The sequence below is a fragment of the Hevea brasiliensis genome, chromosome 2 (assembly GCF_030052815.1).
Source record: "Hevea brasiliensis isolate MT/VB/25A 57/8 chromosome 2, ASM3005281v1, whole genome shotgun sequence".
In the NCBI taxonomy this organism is placed as follows: domain Eukaryota; kingdom Viridiplantae; phylum Streptophyta; class Magnoliopsida; order Malpighiales; family Euphorbiaceae; genus Hevea; species Hevea brasiliensis.
In genome coordinates, this window is record NC_079494.1 from 74,150,986 (window position 1) to 74,168,958 (window position 17,973).

The window sequence follows — 17,973 nt, forward strand, 5'->3', positions numbered from 1 at the left end:
TAAAGAAACCTCACTATGTATTTTTTGAAATTAATAGAAAAAAAAAATTTAACAGACTTAAAATATGAATGAAAGAAAAAAAAATTAAAGAATGAAAGGCATAGAAATTGTTGATCATCCAATTGCAAAAATCCTCTATTAAAACACTACATGCAACATAAATAAAATAGAAATAGAAATAGGTATTCAAACACTCGAGTGAAATATCACCAAATGACAACAATGAAATCAACCAAAAAAAACAGAACCTAAGACAGGCTGCTAAGGCAACATTATATACGTACTTTTATACTTTATATAATATGATGTTCAAAATTATTGATAGGGTAAACTAAATTTGCAACAGTGACTTGAATTCATAACACAATCTTCACTATAAGTAGGGCAGTGGGATACAACCATATTCATCAGTATCTCGACACTATCAACACAACGTTCATTGTCCTAGTTTACAGAAGAGCAGCATACAAATTGTGCCCAATATGGTCTTCCTTTTACTTTCCTCTTCTCTCTCTTGATGTCTGTGGGATACCTCGCCGGAGAATTCCATTCTTTCCCTGCATCTTTCTTGACAGCCTCAGCTACAGGAACTTGAGAACCCACATTTGAGTTGACTGTTGTGGCTGAAGCATTGTTATCCTTTGCACTGCTTTCGTCTTTTTCAACCACTGGCGGTGGATTTTCCTTGGCATTTGGCGACTTGGATTTGGTTTCCATATTGGCCTCACCCAAAATGTTCTTCAAAGGAGAGTGCTGCTTCCCAGTGCTCCAGTTTGAGACCTTGGCAATTATTTCTTCGTTCTTTTTTCTTCCTTGTGACTCATTTGTGACATGAGTAAGAGAGGGAAACCAACCAGCTGGTTGGTTCAGATTCTGTACGGTCTGTATTTCAGAAGCAGCAGCTTTGTCTCCATCTCTAGGTTCAACCAATGTCATGAATGATGGAGGCTCAAAAACATCAGATTTATCAGAATGTTGCCTCTCTGACAAAGCTTTTGGCTCCTTCAAGTCAGCTTTCTCTGCTTCTACTGATGCTTTTGTACCATTTGATGCCTCAGCATCAACAATGACAGGCATATCTGACTGGGTAGAAAGGACTGTTTCCATGCATTGAAAACGAGAAATTAAATTAATGAAAACATGATAATCCTCCCTGTGCTGGTAACTTCATCAGAAAAACAACGGTTTTCAAACAAGCTGATTAGATGTATCCTGACACAACTATGATTTAATCAATTTAAAGGAAATGCAATCATTTTTTTTATAATGAAAAAGTTGGCAATAAAATTATTTGTCTAAATTGTTTAATATTTTCTTTCAATACCTAGTTGCATTAATGTCTCTGATGAAATATTACAACATAAAGAACAGACACATTTCTGTACATAGTTAACTATCGTTTGCAATCTATGACTTGAACCGACTTTAAATCTAAGAGCCAAACATTTAACACACCAGTTTTCAAGTTCTAATGCAGGGCTTTTTAGGGATTGGCCCAATTACTCTTCTAAGAGATATATTTAAGTAATAAAACCAAATATGAAAGTATCCAGACTAGCATTGCACCAATTAAGGAAAATCTATTAAGCAAAAGTACCTGATGCAGAGGCAGAGCCCCATTGGCCTTCCAAACTATCAGTTTGGCTACCCGAGTCAACAGAAAAGTCAATCGCAGACGCACCAAGTTGTTGTGCAGCAAATTTACTTTCACCTTCATTAGGAGAAGACTCAGATCGATTCTCAGATACAACCCTTACAAAATCTCCAGCAGAATTATCTCCAACAGGGGCACAATTTTGAATGGATGATGAAGTATCTAAAGGAGAGAGTTGAGGCTCTTTTGTCACATCTTCAGAAGACTTCTGTAATACCTCAACATCATCAATTTTATCCATAGGCCTTTGTAATACCTCAACGTCTCCAACATTATCTGAAGACTTCTGCAATTCATCATTATCTCCAACATTACTTGATTCAGCAGCTGCACTAGCTCTATCAGCACCATCCACCTGTACCTTTCTGTTGCCAGTGCTTTCAAGTTCCTTTACACCTTCCTGATGATCTGAAACTCTACTTAATTGTATGCATTCATTTTCTGATAAATTTCTCTCAGATGCATTAATTACATTTTCTGAGGTAACATTAGATTCATGAACACTTTTAGCAGATTCAGGCATCACTGCTGTCTTCACTGAAAGCTTTCCCTCTATGGATCGTATTGTGGAATAACCTTCCTCAGTTTCAGTTTTTGATACATAGTAGCTTTCAACTTTACCCCCCTCATGATCAGCAGCATCCTCACCTCCAAATGATTTTGTCACTGCATTAACTGTGAGTTCAGAGAGAGAACTTGGTTCTGAAGTTGCTATAATGTTTTCTGTACAACTCTCGTCTGTAATTCTTTTGTCCTCATTTTCAGCTATATCACATCTTATGATTTTACCCTTTTCATAATCACCGGCATCATCTGCACCACCAAAGTTGGTTGTCTGCCTGAATTCAGAATTCAGTTGTACAGCCACAGGATTCACATCAGAAAAGACCTCTGTAGCATGCTCCACAGAACTAGTCTGTGATGAACTTTTATGGTAATCACTTGGCGGCTGTTCTCCAGGACATTGAACAGAACAGTTTTTCTCAATCCCAGTTGCAGCCGCATCTGTAAGGGCATCAATCTGTTCTGTTCTTTGACTTTCATTAGCTGTCATCTTGACCTGAGGCATGATAGGTTCTGTTTCATCAGGAAAATTTTCAACAATATGCTCACTGCTCTCACCTTTCTGTTCAAGGTCATCTTTCAAAACATGCATGTCTAAAGCAGAGACCTCTGTGCCTTCATTCAATAGGCTTGAACAAAAATTGGAAGAATTATCCTTATCATTAATTACTTTGAATGAATCTGCAACTACTAATTGGGGTAATGCCCCTCCTTTAAAATCTTTAAAACCTCTAATCATGATCTCAGCATTGTCCACTACAGGTATATCATCAGGAACTGAAAGCACATGGACATTGTCATTTCCTTCCCCCTGTCCATTTTTTAACTCAATTAACTCACCAGAACTGGCAGAATCCATTCCTTGAGCAGCATCTACCTTGACCTGAGCAGTACCAGTGGAAGTATTTACATTTTCAACAGATTTGACTTCAGGAGGGAGAGCATTTAAAGATATCTTAGAGTCTAACTCATCATTAGATTGTTTCTTCAATTGAATAACTCTGGCAGCTGCTAAAGGATCTGAAGTCGTATCCTCTATTTTCCCTTGCTTAGATACTATTTCAGATGCTTCACCTACATTATCACAGGGTGAGACCTCAGCATCCACAAGACATCTATCTAAATTCATTTCTTCATTTGCATTTGTATCAATCTCAGTCAAGTCATCATCAGCATTGTTTGTTATAGTCTTAGCTCCTTCATTTCCTTTTGCATCACTCTCTGCCAAATCCTCACTTGCAGTTTTCTCGTAATTCTCCCACGATGCATCTGTTTGGGTCCCAAGTTGGTTGGGGTTCGAGTCACATGTAGAACCTCCTTTATCATTATTGGGCTCATACACAGATTCTTCATTTCTACAATCTGTTAAAGATCTGTCCATGAAGCTAGTGGTAGCACTTGAGACATGATCTTGGGACTGTTGGGCCCTTACAGACAGATTACTTCCTTGAACTTCAGTATTTTGCATTTGGCTGCTGTTAGCTGAATTGCTAGAAGGTGGGATGGTAGCTGCACAGTTACATAATGCACGTTTATCATGAAAATCGGGAAATGGGATCATCAGAAATTTATTTTTAACGGCTGCCAAGTTTATCAATCACCAAATTGATAGTTAAAGTCGGCACATAATACGCCATCATGTTCTTATGTATTAGACAAGGATTACATTCTGTATTTTCACTATATAACAAGCATGAATAATTCTCATGAGTCATAACTGTAAACTTAGAAACCACTTTAACAAATTTATAAACTATAAAAACAGAAAGGGATCTATAGGGGAATGTCAGATCATTTGACAGCAGCAAGGATCCTTGTTGTTTATAATGATATGAATAAGATCAATCTTCCCCTCAACATAAGGGATAAGAAACCTACCAAATGTAAATTAAAAGGTTGTTGCCTTGTTTGACTATCCCAATGAGTTCTGCTATTTTACATGACCAATAAAAAAATTTTCATCCCTGTTTCAATGAAACTCTGCCCCACAATATTAGACCAAAGACATTTTTCTCTGCAACAATTAATTAATACTTGACCGACTTGAGAGCTAAAATCTTAAAAGAGATTAATATGTGAATTTTTCTTTTTAATGAGGGCAGGACTGCAGAAGTTGAATTGATGCGTATATATATATATATATATATATATATATATATATATATATATATATGTATTCAACATAACAGAATTAACAGCACATTTTCCTGCAGTCGTGCACTTTTAACACAAATTATTAGAACTGTTAAGAATCTATAAATAGATAAGGAATCCCTTTAATCATGCATTATATTAGAAAATAATTACTCATACTAATTAGGAGGATTTTAGGCCTGTAATTATATGTGTTTTCTTATTTAGGGCTTTTGTAAAATCTATTTAATCCCCAAGAGCTTAAGGAAATAATCAAGCTAATTATTCCACAAATTTCTTCTCCTCCTTCTCTATTTCTTTATAATATTAGAGCCTCTCAGAACAAAAGCTTTAGAGTTCGAATCCTGCAAACCCATTCATTAATTAAAAACTTCAGTCTTCAGCACAAGGCAAAGTGGACATGTGCTTGCTCACGCTTTAAACCCAGTGGGCATTCGAGTGCAGGAGGGTGTGTTGGAGATATAAAACTATTATTGGGCTCTCACTTACAAGTTTAAGTTTTAGGTTGAGTGCTTTCATGATAAATTTCTTTTGCCTAATTCTGGAGTATAAATCAATCTCATAATCATCATAAACAGTACTTTCCACATCAATTTTTTTATGGTGGCTAGCCTTGGTGCAATAATAACATTGCCCGGTTTTGAGCGAGAGGTGAGGGGGGTTTAAACCATCAAACAGCTTCCAAGCAATGCAAAGGAAATGCTACATGCATGTACATAGAACACCTTATAGAGCATGCAGTGTAGGAAACATCATGCATCAACACACCCTTTTTTCAATCTTCTCCTCACTATCTTTGTATTTCAGTACATTTGTAAGATTCCAATCAGTGGTGGAGCTAGCCCATGAAGTTTGGGGGGCCAAACTTAAATTTATACTTAAATTTTTCTTATATTTATAAATAATAAAAAATAAATATGAATACAACAATTTATAAATTAATAAGTAATAATAAATGAAATGATGTTCACTAAATAATAAATTTATCACTTTTGCTTGATCATCTGTTGTTGCTCTATTTTTTGACTCTTGAGTAATTTTCTTTTTAAAGAAATAACCCAAAGTTTTTTGTTTGCTTATAATTCTAAAGAATCAAATCAAATAAAATTTTAATGCAAATAACATATCATTTATTAATATATTGATTTAAATTGATAAAAGAAATTACTCTCACATTTAAGTATATATAAGCTACTAATATATAAATTAAAAAATTTTAATTTCATTCATAGAATAAAATATTTTCATATGAAATAAAAAAACAAATAAAAGAAATTATAAATAAATAAAATCTAAAAAGCAATGGTAATTAATAAATACTTACTTGATTGTGAACAATTTTCAGCTTTGTAATTGTGAACGTAAATATCAATGCAAATTACTTTTATATATTAAATAAATATATCAACCATGAAATAAATAAATAATTATAACAAGAAAAATTATAAATTAAAAAAGAAAACAATAAATTTAAATTTACCAAAATTAAATGAGATATCTTTCACTTTATTTGTTCTATAAATTTCCTGTACAATTCTCAATTTTGATTTTGACTGTGAGTAGAAGTTTAAAGAATGGCCACCATCTTATATATATATATCGAAAGTTTCTCCCCCACGTCACCATGGATATCCGCCCCTGGTTCCAATTGAAATGCATGTCAAAGTTGAATGAAACCATGGCAATACTATGTTTGATGGTTAAGCCTTCATCACAAATTTTGTAACAAAATATACACCATCCAAGCCGACAATTCTTCCTCAACTGATCCTACTAATACTCAAGAATTGTCAATAATTAGATGAGTTATTTTCCACAACATCCTGCTAGAATTGCATAACAAACTAACTAAAACGTTCACCTTCTTTTGAAGGTTATAACAAGCCAAAAGATTTCACCTTAAAACATCCCTCAGACCCCTTTACAATGACACCACTAAATTTGAATACAACTCTAGCTGTTCCTTCTAATGCTAACAAGTTTAACTGTGAGAATTTCCCTATTCTATTTCAGTACCATGATGGACTGTATATATATATATATATATATATAAAGAGAGAGGGAGAGAGAGAGAGAGAGAGTCTAAAATTCCTGCTCTTTAACTTTGTCTAGCTTGAATTCGTTGATAGAAAAGGAGAAAAAAAAAATTTAACTAAGGAAACATATTAAAGAAAAAAAAAAAGGGAACACCACACATGTTAAAGACCAATAAGACAATCAAACACAAATCGATACATTTTTATACTTGATTTGCCTATTCCTAACAAACAAGGAAATTACATATATCAACCCTAGCTATTAGAGTCGATGGAAACAACTCACATACTGAACCTTTTGTTTACAATACCTAATAGCAAATCATAAATATATTGAATAGCATAAACTAATTTTACTTCGTGCCATTCCACTTCTACGCACATAATAGCAATGACAACACTTAGAAAGTTCATTTCAACTTATTTAGAGTAACAAAGTCAATCTCTCACTCATCATATATATTACTTTCAACGGCTTGCTTAACCTATAATTGCTTGCTTTTCATGCTTCATCTTTTCCTTGGGAAGCAATTCTAGATTTTTCTTAACAGCAAAAGCTTGTTTTGAATGCTATTTTGTAGTTTCTGGCAACTGATTTTTCTCTTATGCCTCCTTTTTTTTGCTAATCAAGCATTTTTCATCCTATTTGGCTGGCTTCTCCTGCATAGGCCAATCTAGTTGTACCTACTGCTATTTTCACCACGTTACTTTTATGCTTTGACTCATCCAGTACACATTTCAACCTTTCTACTTCCAGAGTTCCAGTGGTACTAATTCTAGTATTTCGGGTTATTATATTTCCCCGTCTCAGTCAATCACAAGCTTGAAATTATTTCACTCACTCCGTTATCTCATAAATATATACTCTCACAGAACTCAAAATAAAAATTAAAAATAAAACAAGAAATTAAAATTAATCCTAACATTTATAGGCTAACAATGAGCTCATACGGCTTCTAATCACCAAGTTTCCTAAACAAAATATCATAACCCTGAAAGAAATAACAAAGGACATATATGAAATTACAGATGGCAACTTTACCCACCCCCAAATCCAGCAGGGATGGGTTTAAGGTGTCCGTTGCCAATGCAGCGAATTCCACTTATGACTTGCAGGCTCTCTGAACCATCAGCGAATTCCACTTATGACTTGCAGGCTCTCTGAACCATCCAGTACCATCCTACCCCTCAATTTAAAATGACTCCATACTCAAAAATGAAAATGCGTTGATGATCATAGTCATTCTAAATCCATATTTATCATAATAATAAATCAAGTCCACAATATTAACATGTGAAACACCCTGTAGAAATAAAGGAACCATTTAATTAGCAAAGCAACCTCATCGTATGATATTTGAATATCTTAGATATGCAATATCATATTAGTAATATATACAACATAATGTAGATAAAACTATGCTATCAAGTAACCGTCTGGTCCCATTAAAGCTTACCATTAATTGCACCATCCTTAACTGATAAAGTTGTTCTTGTCTCATTCTCCACAACAGCTTCCAAATACATTGCTGGCTTCTTAACGTCACCTGGAGACTCTCCGATCCCCCTCCCAAACCCACTATCTGAAAATTCTGCAGCGGATCTACCATATCTTCTGATCTACCCGATCTCTCCCCTATTTGAACACTACCCTGCTCATTATTACTTCTCTCTAAAATTCGTGGACCTTAAACACCAAATTTACCAGCATTAACTCAAGAATACAATTCTTCACCTATTTTGCAACAGAACGTATTTCTTTATGCTGACTCAGCCATAGAACTATATTAAAAAATTAAAATAATCTTTTAAAATTAATTCTAAGATCCAAAATCAACAATTTATTCCTTCCCATACATTTCCTCAGCACCAAAAATAAACAAAGTTCAAAAAGCTAATAATTATAATTGTAAAGGAATGGAAATTCTCACCAGGGGTTTTGCGATCTTCATCGGAGAGTTGCTCATCATCAGAAATAGTCGAATGGGCAGAAGCCTCCGAGTCAACCAACTTGTACCCCTGAATGGTTCCACAGATCTTCTTATGTGTACGCCTGTGTCTTGCACTCGGATGCGGATTTGGAAACGGCCACCCACATTTGTGACAAATATGAACTCCGTGGCTTTCATGCCCTGCAAAATTCAACAAAGCCCCCATTACCATATCTTCCATAGCTCAACCAAAAAAAAAAAAAAAAAAAAAGGAAGAACGTAGAAAAACAAAGACAACCCAGAATAATTTTCCATAGAAATTAATAATAAACAACAAAAGAAAGATCCCAACAAGAAAAGAAAAAGAAAAAAACTAAAAATAAAGGTTATGGTGGTCTTTCACATTTCCAATTCAAAAGAACCAGAACACCATGGAAAATTAGACGAACCCATGATTTAAAAAAAAAAAAAAGCGCAGAAGGTAGCAAAGAACACAACAACAAACCTGGCGTATGATTCTTCCTATGATCTTGGTTATTCATCTCAACAGAGATGAAAAGAGAGAGACTTTTAGCGACTTTCTGCGAAAACAGCAGACCAAGAAAAGATTTGAAAAACCAAAACCAAGAGAGACGTTTAGAGAGAGTGAGAATGGAGGCTTAGAAAAGCACTATGCTCAAAGACTTTTTGTTTTTTTTTCCCCCTTCTCTCGAGTTGGGTCTACGGAGCAGTACGGTACACTGGCAGACAGCGAAGATAACGCCTTAACCTGTCCCAGAAGAGAGCACGCTAATCATTCTCCTGCATACAGATCCATAGAAACAGAAAACTCAATCTACTTTAAGAGATTGTACTTCCAGACCTGAAGGGTATATTGTCATGAAAGTACAACAATGTGATGCATAATATTTCGCTAAGCTTTAAATGGTGGTTGTATATGAAAGAACCTTACAGTGCTTGTGCTGACAACGTGACTAACGTGCGCCGGTACTAAAGGCTGCATGTGGCCGATGGGAAAAGTAGTTAGTCACGTGGCTGTGACATTATTATGACCACCACCAATTAAAATAAAAGGCCCACCAAAGTGAATGATAAAACCGACTTTATCCAATCATGATGCACAATACACAACAAATATTTGGGTTAGTTAACTCTAATGCCTTTGGATTTACGTTGTTTTATAGAAAATCAAATACTTTTGACCTCTCCACTACGACAGTATGACACACGGTTGCAGATAAAATATAATACGCTTTTGTCACCAACCAGTAGGTCTATGGCAAATCCTCCATTACGAGGGGAAAAAAAATTTCTAAAAAATTACTCTTATCAAAATGACGATGATATCCTTCAATTTATATTACAATTGATGAAATTATCTTTTAGTGAAATTTTAAAGGGTAAAGTATCCCTAAAATTTATTAAGCTCAATTACAAAATTAAATATAAGGTTTGTCATAATCAATGAGTATTTTTTTTATATATTTTTAAACTCAAATAAATTAACTTTTTACGAGTTAGTCTTTTACTCAAATTAGTCATTAAATATATTAAAAGAAAGACATTATTTCCCTTATAATCAACTAGATTTGCAAAATTTATCTTTTCCTTTTATTCTTTTGTAACTATTTAGAATCATTAACTATACAAGAAAATGGATAAATATAAGGTTATCGATATCCATAGCAAGCATTAACCTATTTTTTTAAACTTTCATATGGTACATGCAAGTAATGAAATATTTTAAATATTATAAATAATAAAAATATAGTTCAACATTACAAAAACATGACGTAGCAAGAAAATTAATAAAATATTAAAACTACATGTCCTTGTAACACCCCCGTTGCATAGTCTGGTAGATTTCACTGTTCCGGTGACCGGTGTCGGTCCGGACAATTAATGGGATTAGGGCCACACTTAAGACAATTTGAGAAGTCATAAACACAAATAATTAGTAATGTTTAATTAGTTAACTATAAATAAGAAAAACAGAACATAAGAGGTTAAAGCAGTAGAGAGTCACAACATGAGTGACCTCCTGAACGATCTAAGTCGTTTTAAACTCAAATTTCGAACCGTAAAGTGACGCTGCGGTCCTTAGGACCCTTATGGACACAAAGTGGAAAAGAGAAAATCACGAAAAGAAGCTGTAAGTCGGTCAAATAATTAGGTCGAGGAGCCAAAAGAAATATGGAATTATTTGCAAACCGGATGAACCGTGAGGGGCGATTTGGTCAATTGACCCCGAGAGCTGACTCCTGACCTAACTGTCAAATAAAATCGGAGAAAAGAAAATTTCGGAATCGAGAATTAAATTAAAGAACTAATAGAAAAAAATAAATAGAAAAAAAAAAGAAAAGAAAGAAGTTAGAAAAGTCAAAGGTGATGTCATAAAAGAATTTATTTAAATGAATTATTAAATTGTGACTTTGTGGTCTTCCATAAGCAAAATAAAAAGAAAAGAAATTGGTTTTTTTTCTTCTTCATTTCCGTCAACCTTCATCTCCTCTCTCATCTCTCTCTTTTTCTTAACTCTCCATCTCCACAAACTCCATTAAAGCTCAATTTTGAGCTTGTATATCATAAAATTTCACCATAGAAAAATTAGCCACCATAGTTAAAGCTTATCTAGGCAACTTGAGAAGAGGATTGAGCAAGAAAGAAAGAAAGAAAGAAGAACAAAAGTTAGGGTTTTGAAGATTTAAGAAAGGTTAGTGTGTTAACTCATTATATTACTTCTTTAAATGCATATGCAATGGTTGACATGAGCTTAGAAGTTATGAAATGAAATAAAAACATGGTAGAAGGACCAAACTGAAATTTGGGCAGCTTGAGAGGAGTATGATTTACATGAATTTGATGCATTAGAATAAGTTTAAAAGCTTTGATTAGTGAATGGTTAAGGTTAAGTGCACTAGTTGTGATTTAATGCATGAGATGGAAGAGCTAGGGTTTGAATGTTAGGGTTTTGAGGCAAAATTTTGGAGAAATGCATAAATGATATCTTGGACCTATTGTGAAGTGAGATAATGGTCAATTATGACCAAATAACTTGTGTGGGAATGATAGAAAACTAAACCAAATTCGTAGGTCAATGGTCATCTTTGTGGCAAGATGACCAAACCCACTTTGAAGGACCAAAACTCAAATTTTACAAGCCTAATGGATATGCCACCAATTGGAGATGAAAATAGACATAAAAGAGCACAACTTTCATTAAGGAACCATGACCAAAAACTGACTAAAACTTGGTGAAACAATTGACCAAAGTGAGTTGATAGCAGCTGCCTGCACCAAACTGACCAAATGAACAGTAACTGTTCATTTGGTCATAACTCGAGCTAGGTAAGTCAAATTGACCTGAAATTTTACCAGCAATTAGATATGATATAGACCTAAAACTTTCATGAAGAACACCAACCCAAATTAGGTCATTAACTCATTCAAATCATTGAGCAAAGTTAAAATTACTGTACTGAAACTCTGCAGAATTTTCATTGAGCAGCAATATTTGGATGGCTATAACTCTTTCTAGGAAACTCGGATTTAGGCGATTCTTGAACCGATGGAAACCTAAGACGTATTAGAACATTTCATCTGAATAAAGTTAGACCAAATTATGAAATTAACTTGATCAAATTACTGACCAAAGTTGGACCAAAAATCACAAAGACCTAAATTGCGGTATGAGCGATTGCGTGAGCAGAAACTTTTTTGGCCATAACTTGAGCTACAAAACTCCGATTGGGGTGATCCAAAAATGAGAATACCCTTAAGACAATAAGGAACATTTTCTATGAAGGAAGTTTTGTCAAATTCCAACAGTAGATCGACCAATGGAATAGTGCAACTTCGGATCACAAAACCGAAAATTGGCAATTTTGCCAAAAATGACCTATGCTTTGAAAAAGTGACCAAAACCAACAAGTTTAATGAACAAAATGTGGTATGTGGGTGAAGTTGGAGTTCCCATACTTATTAATCCTTAGAAAGTCAATTATTTGACTTAAATAGTGCAGTGAATAGTAACCCGAAATACAAAATTTCGAGAACGTCGAATTTAACACGTTAGAAATAGGTAAATGCGAAGTTAAAATTTATTTTGGGATTTATGTTAAGTCTAGTACTGAAACATTGAAAAATTTTGTGTTTCAGTTGAAAAGAATATCGGGAAGGAACCCGAGGAAACGAGTCGAGGCTAAGGGACGACTCGCTTGAGGTTTGTGCACAATAAACCCTATTTAAGCATTTTACTCTTGAAAAATTGATTTAGCATGCATTATGAACATATGAACTTTTGTGTTGCCACCTTGTGATCAAATTGTAACTTTGGAAATTGATTTGATTTTTGTATGCAATATTTGAATGAAATGTTTAAAATGGATTTTATGTTCACACTTAGCATGACAGTATCACATTTCCTCCTCCATTTATGGGGTTGAGATCGTTTATTTTCCTCCCTCTCTGGCTTGCCAGTTGAGGTTGTAGATCGGATAAGTACTCATTAGCTAGCTAGCCACCTCCCTCATTGGTTTCGATTAATGGGGTTGAGATTGCTTTGTCGTGGTGTACAACACGGCATTGATCGGAAATTTTGTGTCATGGCTTAAGTTGTGTACGACTTTGGCAACACTGTGTTTACGCAATTGTTTGACTAAACTGTTGTTTAATATGTGATTTGACAAAATGAGTTGTTATGAGCTTGATATTTGTGAAATGTGATTGTGAAGTATTCAAATTATGTTTCATCAATAAATGATTTATGTATCACATTTTAAATCTTTATTGTGCACCACTGAGTATGTTTATACTCGTGATAGTTTAATTTATCATGCAGATAAGAGCAAGGAAAAGCGGCAGAGTGAGTATTCTTGAGTTGAAGATCACATCAAGCTTTTGTACGGGTATTGTTTTATACCCTTATGGTTATTTTGATGTAAATACTGTAATGTCATAAGTATAAATGTAAATTGAGCAGTTGTAAATAAATTGTAATAATATTATTTTGGGTTTGTTTCTGTAAATTTAATATTTGTAAACATGAATTTTCTACTTTATGTTTTGTAAATGAAGATATTAAATACTTTGAGATGAGAAATCTTGATTTGTATTGTGAAATTATTTGAAGTGCCTTGATTGAGTTGATTTGAGAATTATTGGTGGTTGGGAGTTGTGAAATATTTTTTGGAGTGCTTTTTACAGGTCTTTAAAGAACTGGTTTCTCAAAATACAGAGGAAACTCTGTCAAAATTTTTATAAAAATTGCGGCAAAATTTAAATGGACAAAATTTTTACTAGTATTTAAACTTTGAATAAATGGTTTTTAATTTCTACCAAAATGCTCACCACTTCCAAAATGTAAGAAAATTGTTTTAAAATCCCTTGTAGGGTACTTAATGAGTTATCGGTAGGCGAAGTTCGGTAGTTTATTAAGTATTCTATGGGATCATGTTATGCCTTACGGAGGGGTAAGGTGTGACAGTCCTAAACTAGAGTACCACAAAAAAATATTCTCTCGAAGCAAAATAAGGCGACAAATCTTTGGAACTCAACCAAAATCTGTTGATTATGTATTTAATTCTTGTTACTAAAGTAAAGTTTTTTAAAATAACGTTTTTCATAGTTTTCAAACCATCATACTTTTTTAGTGTTTGGGCGAAAGAGAAGGCTTTTTAAAGTATTTAGAGGTTTTAAAGAGAAAACTTTTGTTAATCCACCAATTTGGTGGGTTGAAAAATGAGGTATTTGGAGGTTTTCAAAAACCTCCAAAAACCATACTTTAAAAAACCTTTTACCCTCCCAAACACAAAGTTCAAGGTTTTTTAACTTTGAAACACATTCTATTACTAAAAAAAAAAAAAAAAAAAAAAAAAAAAAAAAAAAAAACCTCTTCCCAAACAAAGGGTAAGAAGGGAGACAGAAGAAAGAGAGTGAACTATGAGTTTAGTGAGTAAAAGCCAACTAGGAAAGAAAACATATTTAGTAAAATATAAATATAAATATAAAATATTGTTCAAGCACATGAATGTAGCATGCTGTTTACACCAAAACTGAATTTTAATTTTTGGAGCCTTAATTAATTATGGGTGTAAGAATTAAAATTAAATTAATCACTTAAAATGATTGGCTCATGGTTCAAGCCAGAGGATGATCAAAAGTTACAGTATAGTAATTATCCTAGAGTGAGAAATAGTTAAGTCGGTTCCTAAAATCAAGGGGTAGTCATTGGAGATAAGGAGCAATTACAAGATCATGGAGCATTTGCAGTTAGTTTCCTAATATCTAGTTGCAGTGAAAAAAAAGGTTGCATCTTTTGAGAAGCATTAACTGTTTATTCCTAAAATTAAGATTCAATTAATATGGTGGTTACATTTTCTTAAGGAGCAAGAGGTGCTAGTTTGTTGCACCTTGGAGACCAAGCACCTAGTAAAAATCATATGGTTTTTAAAACAAGCTAAATTCTTGGATGCAATGGCTGCATTTAATGATGCAAAAAGCTTATATAATGGATGTAGTTATACTTGCTTACCAAGTTTTATAAAGTGCAATCCTTGTTCACCAAGCAATCTAAGTGTATAAATAGTGGAGCAAGCTTCAATTAACACACTCACTCAGCCTAATCAATAACATAGTGTAATAACCCAATTTTTGAAATATAAATTTTATATTTTATTACATTATTTAAATATAATTTTAATATTATCTAACTCAATTATAATTTTTGCAATACAGTCATTTACATGTTTCTAATGTTACTTTTAAACATATTTTGTAAAATTATTTTAAAGTTTTAATTTTAAATTTAAATGATTAGTTTTAAAGTTTAACATTATACTAAGTAATAAAGTATTAATATTTTGATGCTTTTATCTATACTTATATTTTTATTTATATTTAATGAAGTAAAATAATTTAAATATTTAGTAGTAGGATTTAAATTATTAATTAATTATATTTTAAGGGAATTTAATTAAAATTTATTTGTTTATTTATTTATTGATTTTGGTGAGATAATAATAACAATAACAATAATAATAAATGTGTGGCTAGCAAAAAGTTCTGCCAACCACATGAATCTCCTTCTTGGAGATTTAAAAAAAAAAAAAAAGAAGATAGAATAAGAATAGAAAGAAGAAACGAGAGGAAGAGGAAGAAAGAGGAAGAAGAAGAAGAAGAAGAAAGGGGGAAGAAAGGAAGGGGAAAAATGATTGAAATTTTGTGATTTTATGATGATTGGTAGTGAGAGTAGAGGTTTGATGGTCTAAAATTCAAGAAAATTTGAGAGAGAAAAGAGAAAAGAAGAGAGAGAAAGGAAGAAAGTTAAAGAGAGAAAGTAAACTTTGGAAGCTTAGTTTGAGCAAATGGTGAAGAGTTATGATACAAGGTTGATATCTATGGGATCAGGAGAAGGAGAGGAACATTCCGGTGTGACCAGTTCCGGAGGTGTCGCCGGTGACTGATGGCTGGGCACTGTGCACGATGGTTCCGACCGTAGCTCTGGTGAGCTTTGCTGATGATTTAACTTCCATAGGCTTTCTCATAAATTTTTGAAATTTTTGATACACATATGAGCTTTGGGTAAGGTTATTTTTCTTCAGTCTGTGATGCTTAAATACAGTGTTTCTTGGACAGGAAAAATTAGAGAAAATTTCTAAGAAAAATGTATGATGAAAGTAAATTGATTTAGAGATATTTTATTGTATTTGTTGAATTTTTGAGTGATTGTAGAATATTTTTCAATATATATATATATATATATATATATATGAATTTTAGTTAGATTTTTAGCATACGGGCATATAAGATTATATAAATTTTTGGTATTTAAATTTTATATATGATTGGTTGAAGCTTGAGAATGGAGAGTTAAATATGTAAATGTTGAATTGGGTTAAATTAAGAATATGTTAGCTATCAGAAACTTATGGAATTGAGTAATATTCTTGAATAAAAATCCATAAAATATTCGAGGGTTATTAGAAAATTATAATTCATTTTGCAACAGCTTTATAATATTGTTAAGGACCGCGGAGTAAAGTTTTAGAATTTTTAGAGCTCATTTGAGTGATTTTTACAGAATGTCCGTTTTAGGGGCTAAAACATTATTTTTCAAGTTTAACTATTGCCTAGTCTGGACAGCCCAGGAGAGGCCATATGATGTTGATGAGATATGGGTTGAGATGTGTGATTTTAGAAGTATTATTTGAACCATTTTGCAGGTTGGGTAGGTCTTAGGTATAGGGGAAACTCTGCCGGATTTTCGACATAAATTAGGCTTTTTTTTTTTTTGTCTTTTTTGAGTCTTATTTTGAAATAGTACTAATAAACTTATAATATAATTGTTTAGGTGATCAGGGTCAGCCATCCTTCTCACTCAGTCGCCACATTAATCTCCGATAATCAATGAGTAAATATTGATTTTATTTACATTTTTAATATTATTATATATTCAAGGCATGCTCATGCATCACATATAAATATACGTATGTAGTTAAATACTAGGTAGGCTTTATGTTGCATCTTCTTATTTGAAAAATGGATGTGGATGTCGCCTAAAGGTAATTTGAAGCTATGTGCGTGTGTCGGCGTGCGTGTGGTGTGGTGTGTTGTAATGGATATGGGTAGGATGGGCAGATCGGCTTGAGCTAGTCTCGCTTGAGGCTCAGTCCTTTTTGAGAAAGTCAGGATGAGTACAGCTTTGAGTTGATCTCGCTGACCCCCACATTTGGATTATTAAGAGAAAGTTCGGCTCGAGTTGATCTCGCTGGCAGTCCTTGGATCAAGAGAGTTGTATAGGGTATCAACTCCATATTGTATTTGTAACACCCCTATTTGTATAGCCAGGTATATTTCATTGTTCTGGTGACTTGTGTCGGTCCGGACAATTAAGAGGATTAAAACTATGTCTAAGACAGCTAGATAAGCCCTGAACACAAATAATTAGTAATTGTCAATTCGTTAAGTATAAATAAGAAAAACAGAACATAAAAAGTTAAATGAGCCGAGAGTCACAGCGATAGGTGACCTTCTCGGGAAGGATTGCGAAGTCGATTTAAATTCAAATTTTGAACCGTAAAATTTGACGCTACTGTCCTTAGGACTATTGCGAATATAGTGGAAAGGAGAAAATCACGAAAAAGAATTGTTAAGCCGGTCAAATAATTAGGTCCAGGATCCAGAAGAAATATTGAATTATTTACAAACCAAGTTGAACTGGCAAGGGGCAATTTGGTCAATTGACCTCTGGAGCTGACTTCTGACCTGACTGTCAAATAAAATTGGAGAAAAGAAAATTTTGGGATTAAGAATTAAATTAAAAGAACCAAAGAAAAATAAATGAAAAAGAAAAAAAAGGAAGGGGGGGGGGGGGGAAGAAATTACATTAGTGACATCATCAAAATGACATAAGCTATGACATCACAAATAAATTATATTTAATTAAAATTTGACAAAGTCAAAGAAAAAGGATAAAATCAAAAAATTGAAAAACACATTTTCACTCTTCTTCTTTTCCAAGCCGTGACACTCACCCTCTCCCTCTCTAAACCTCCATGAAAGCTTATTCTTAAGCTTTCTAAACACCAAATTTCACTATAAATCCTTTAATTTTCTTGAAGAAAAATTATAAGCA

General features: G+C 33.4%; 1 protein-coding gene across 1 annotated transcript; it reads right to left on the reverse strand.

Moving 5' to 3' along the window:
* Positions 1–262: 262 nt before the first annotated feature.
* On the reverse strand, positions 263–9,195 carry LOC110640797 (uncharacterized). Its single transcript, XM_021792333.2, has 4 exons — positions 8,845–9,195; positions 8,340–8,540; positions 1,598–3,727; positions 263–1,097 (listed from the first exon to the last, which is right to left on the reverse strand). Exons 1-4 carry the CDS (start codon positions 8,879–8,881, stop codon positions 445–447), a joined length of 3,021 nt encoding a protein of 1,006 aa, XP_021648025.2. The 5' UTR covers positions 8,882–9,195; the 3' UTR covers positions 263–444.
* Between the last annotated feature and the right edge of the window lie 8,778 nt (positions 9,196–17,973).

Coding starts and splice junctions, on each gene's coding strand:
- LOC110640797 (XM_021792333.2), bottom strand. CDS start 8,881: ATGAATAACCAAGATCATAGGAAGAATCATACGCCAG. Junction 8,541..8,844: donor TAGGAAGAATCATACGCCAG/GTTTGTTGTTGT, acceptor TGAATTTTGCAG/GGCATGAAAGCCACGGAGTT. Junction 1,098..1,597: donor GGGCTCTGCCTCTGCATCAG/GTACTTTTGCTT, acceptor GCATGGAAACAG/TCCTTTCTACCCAGTCAGAT.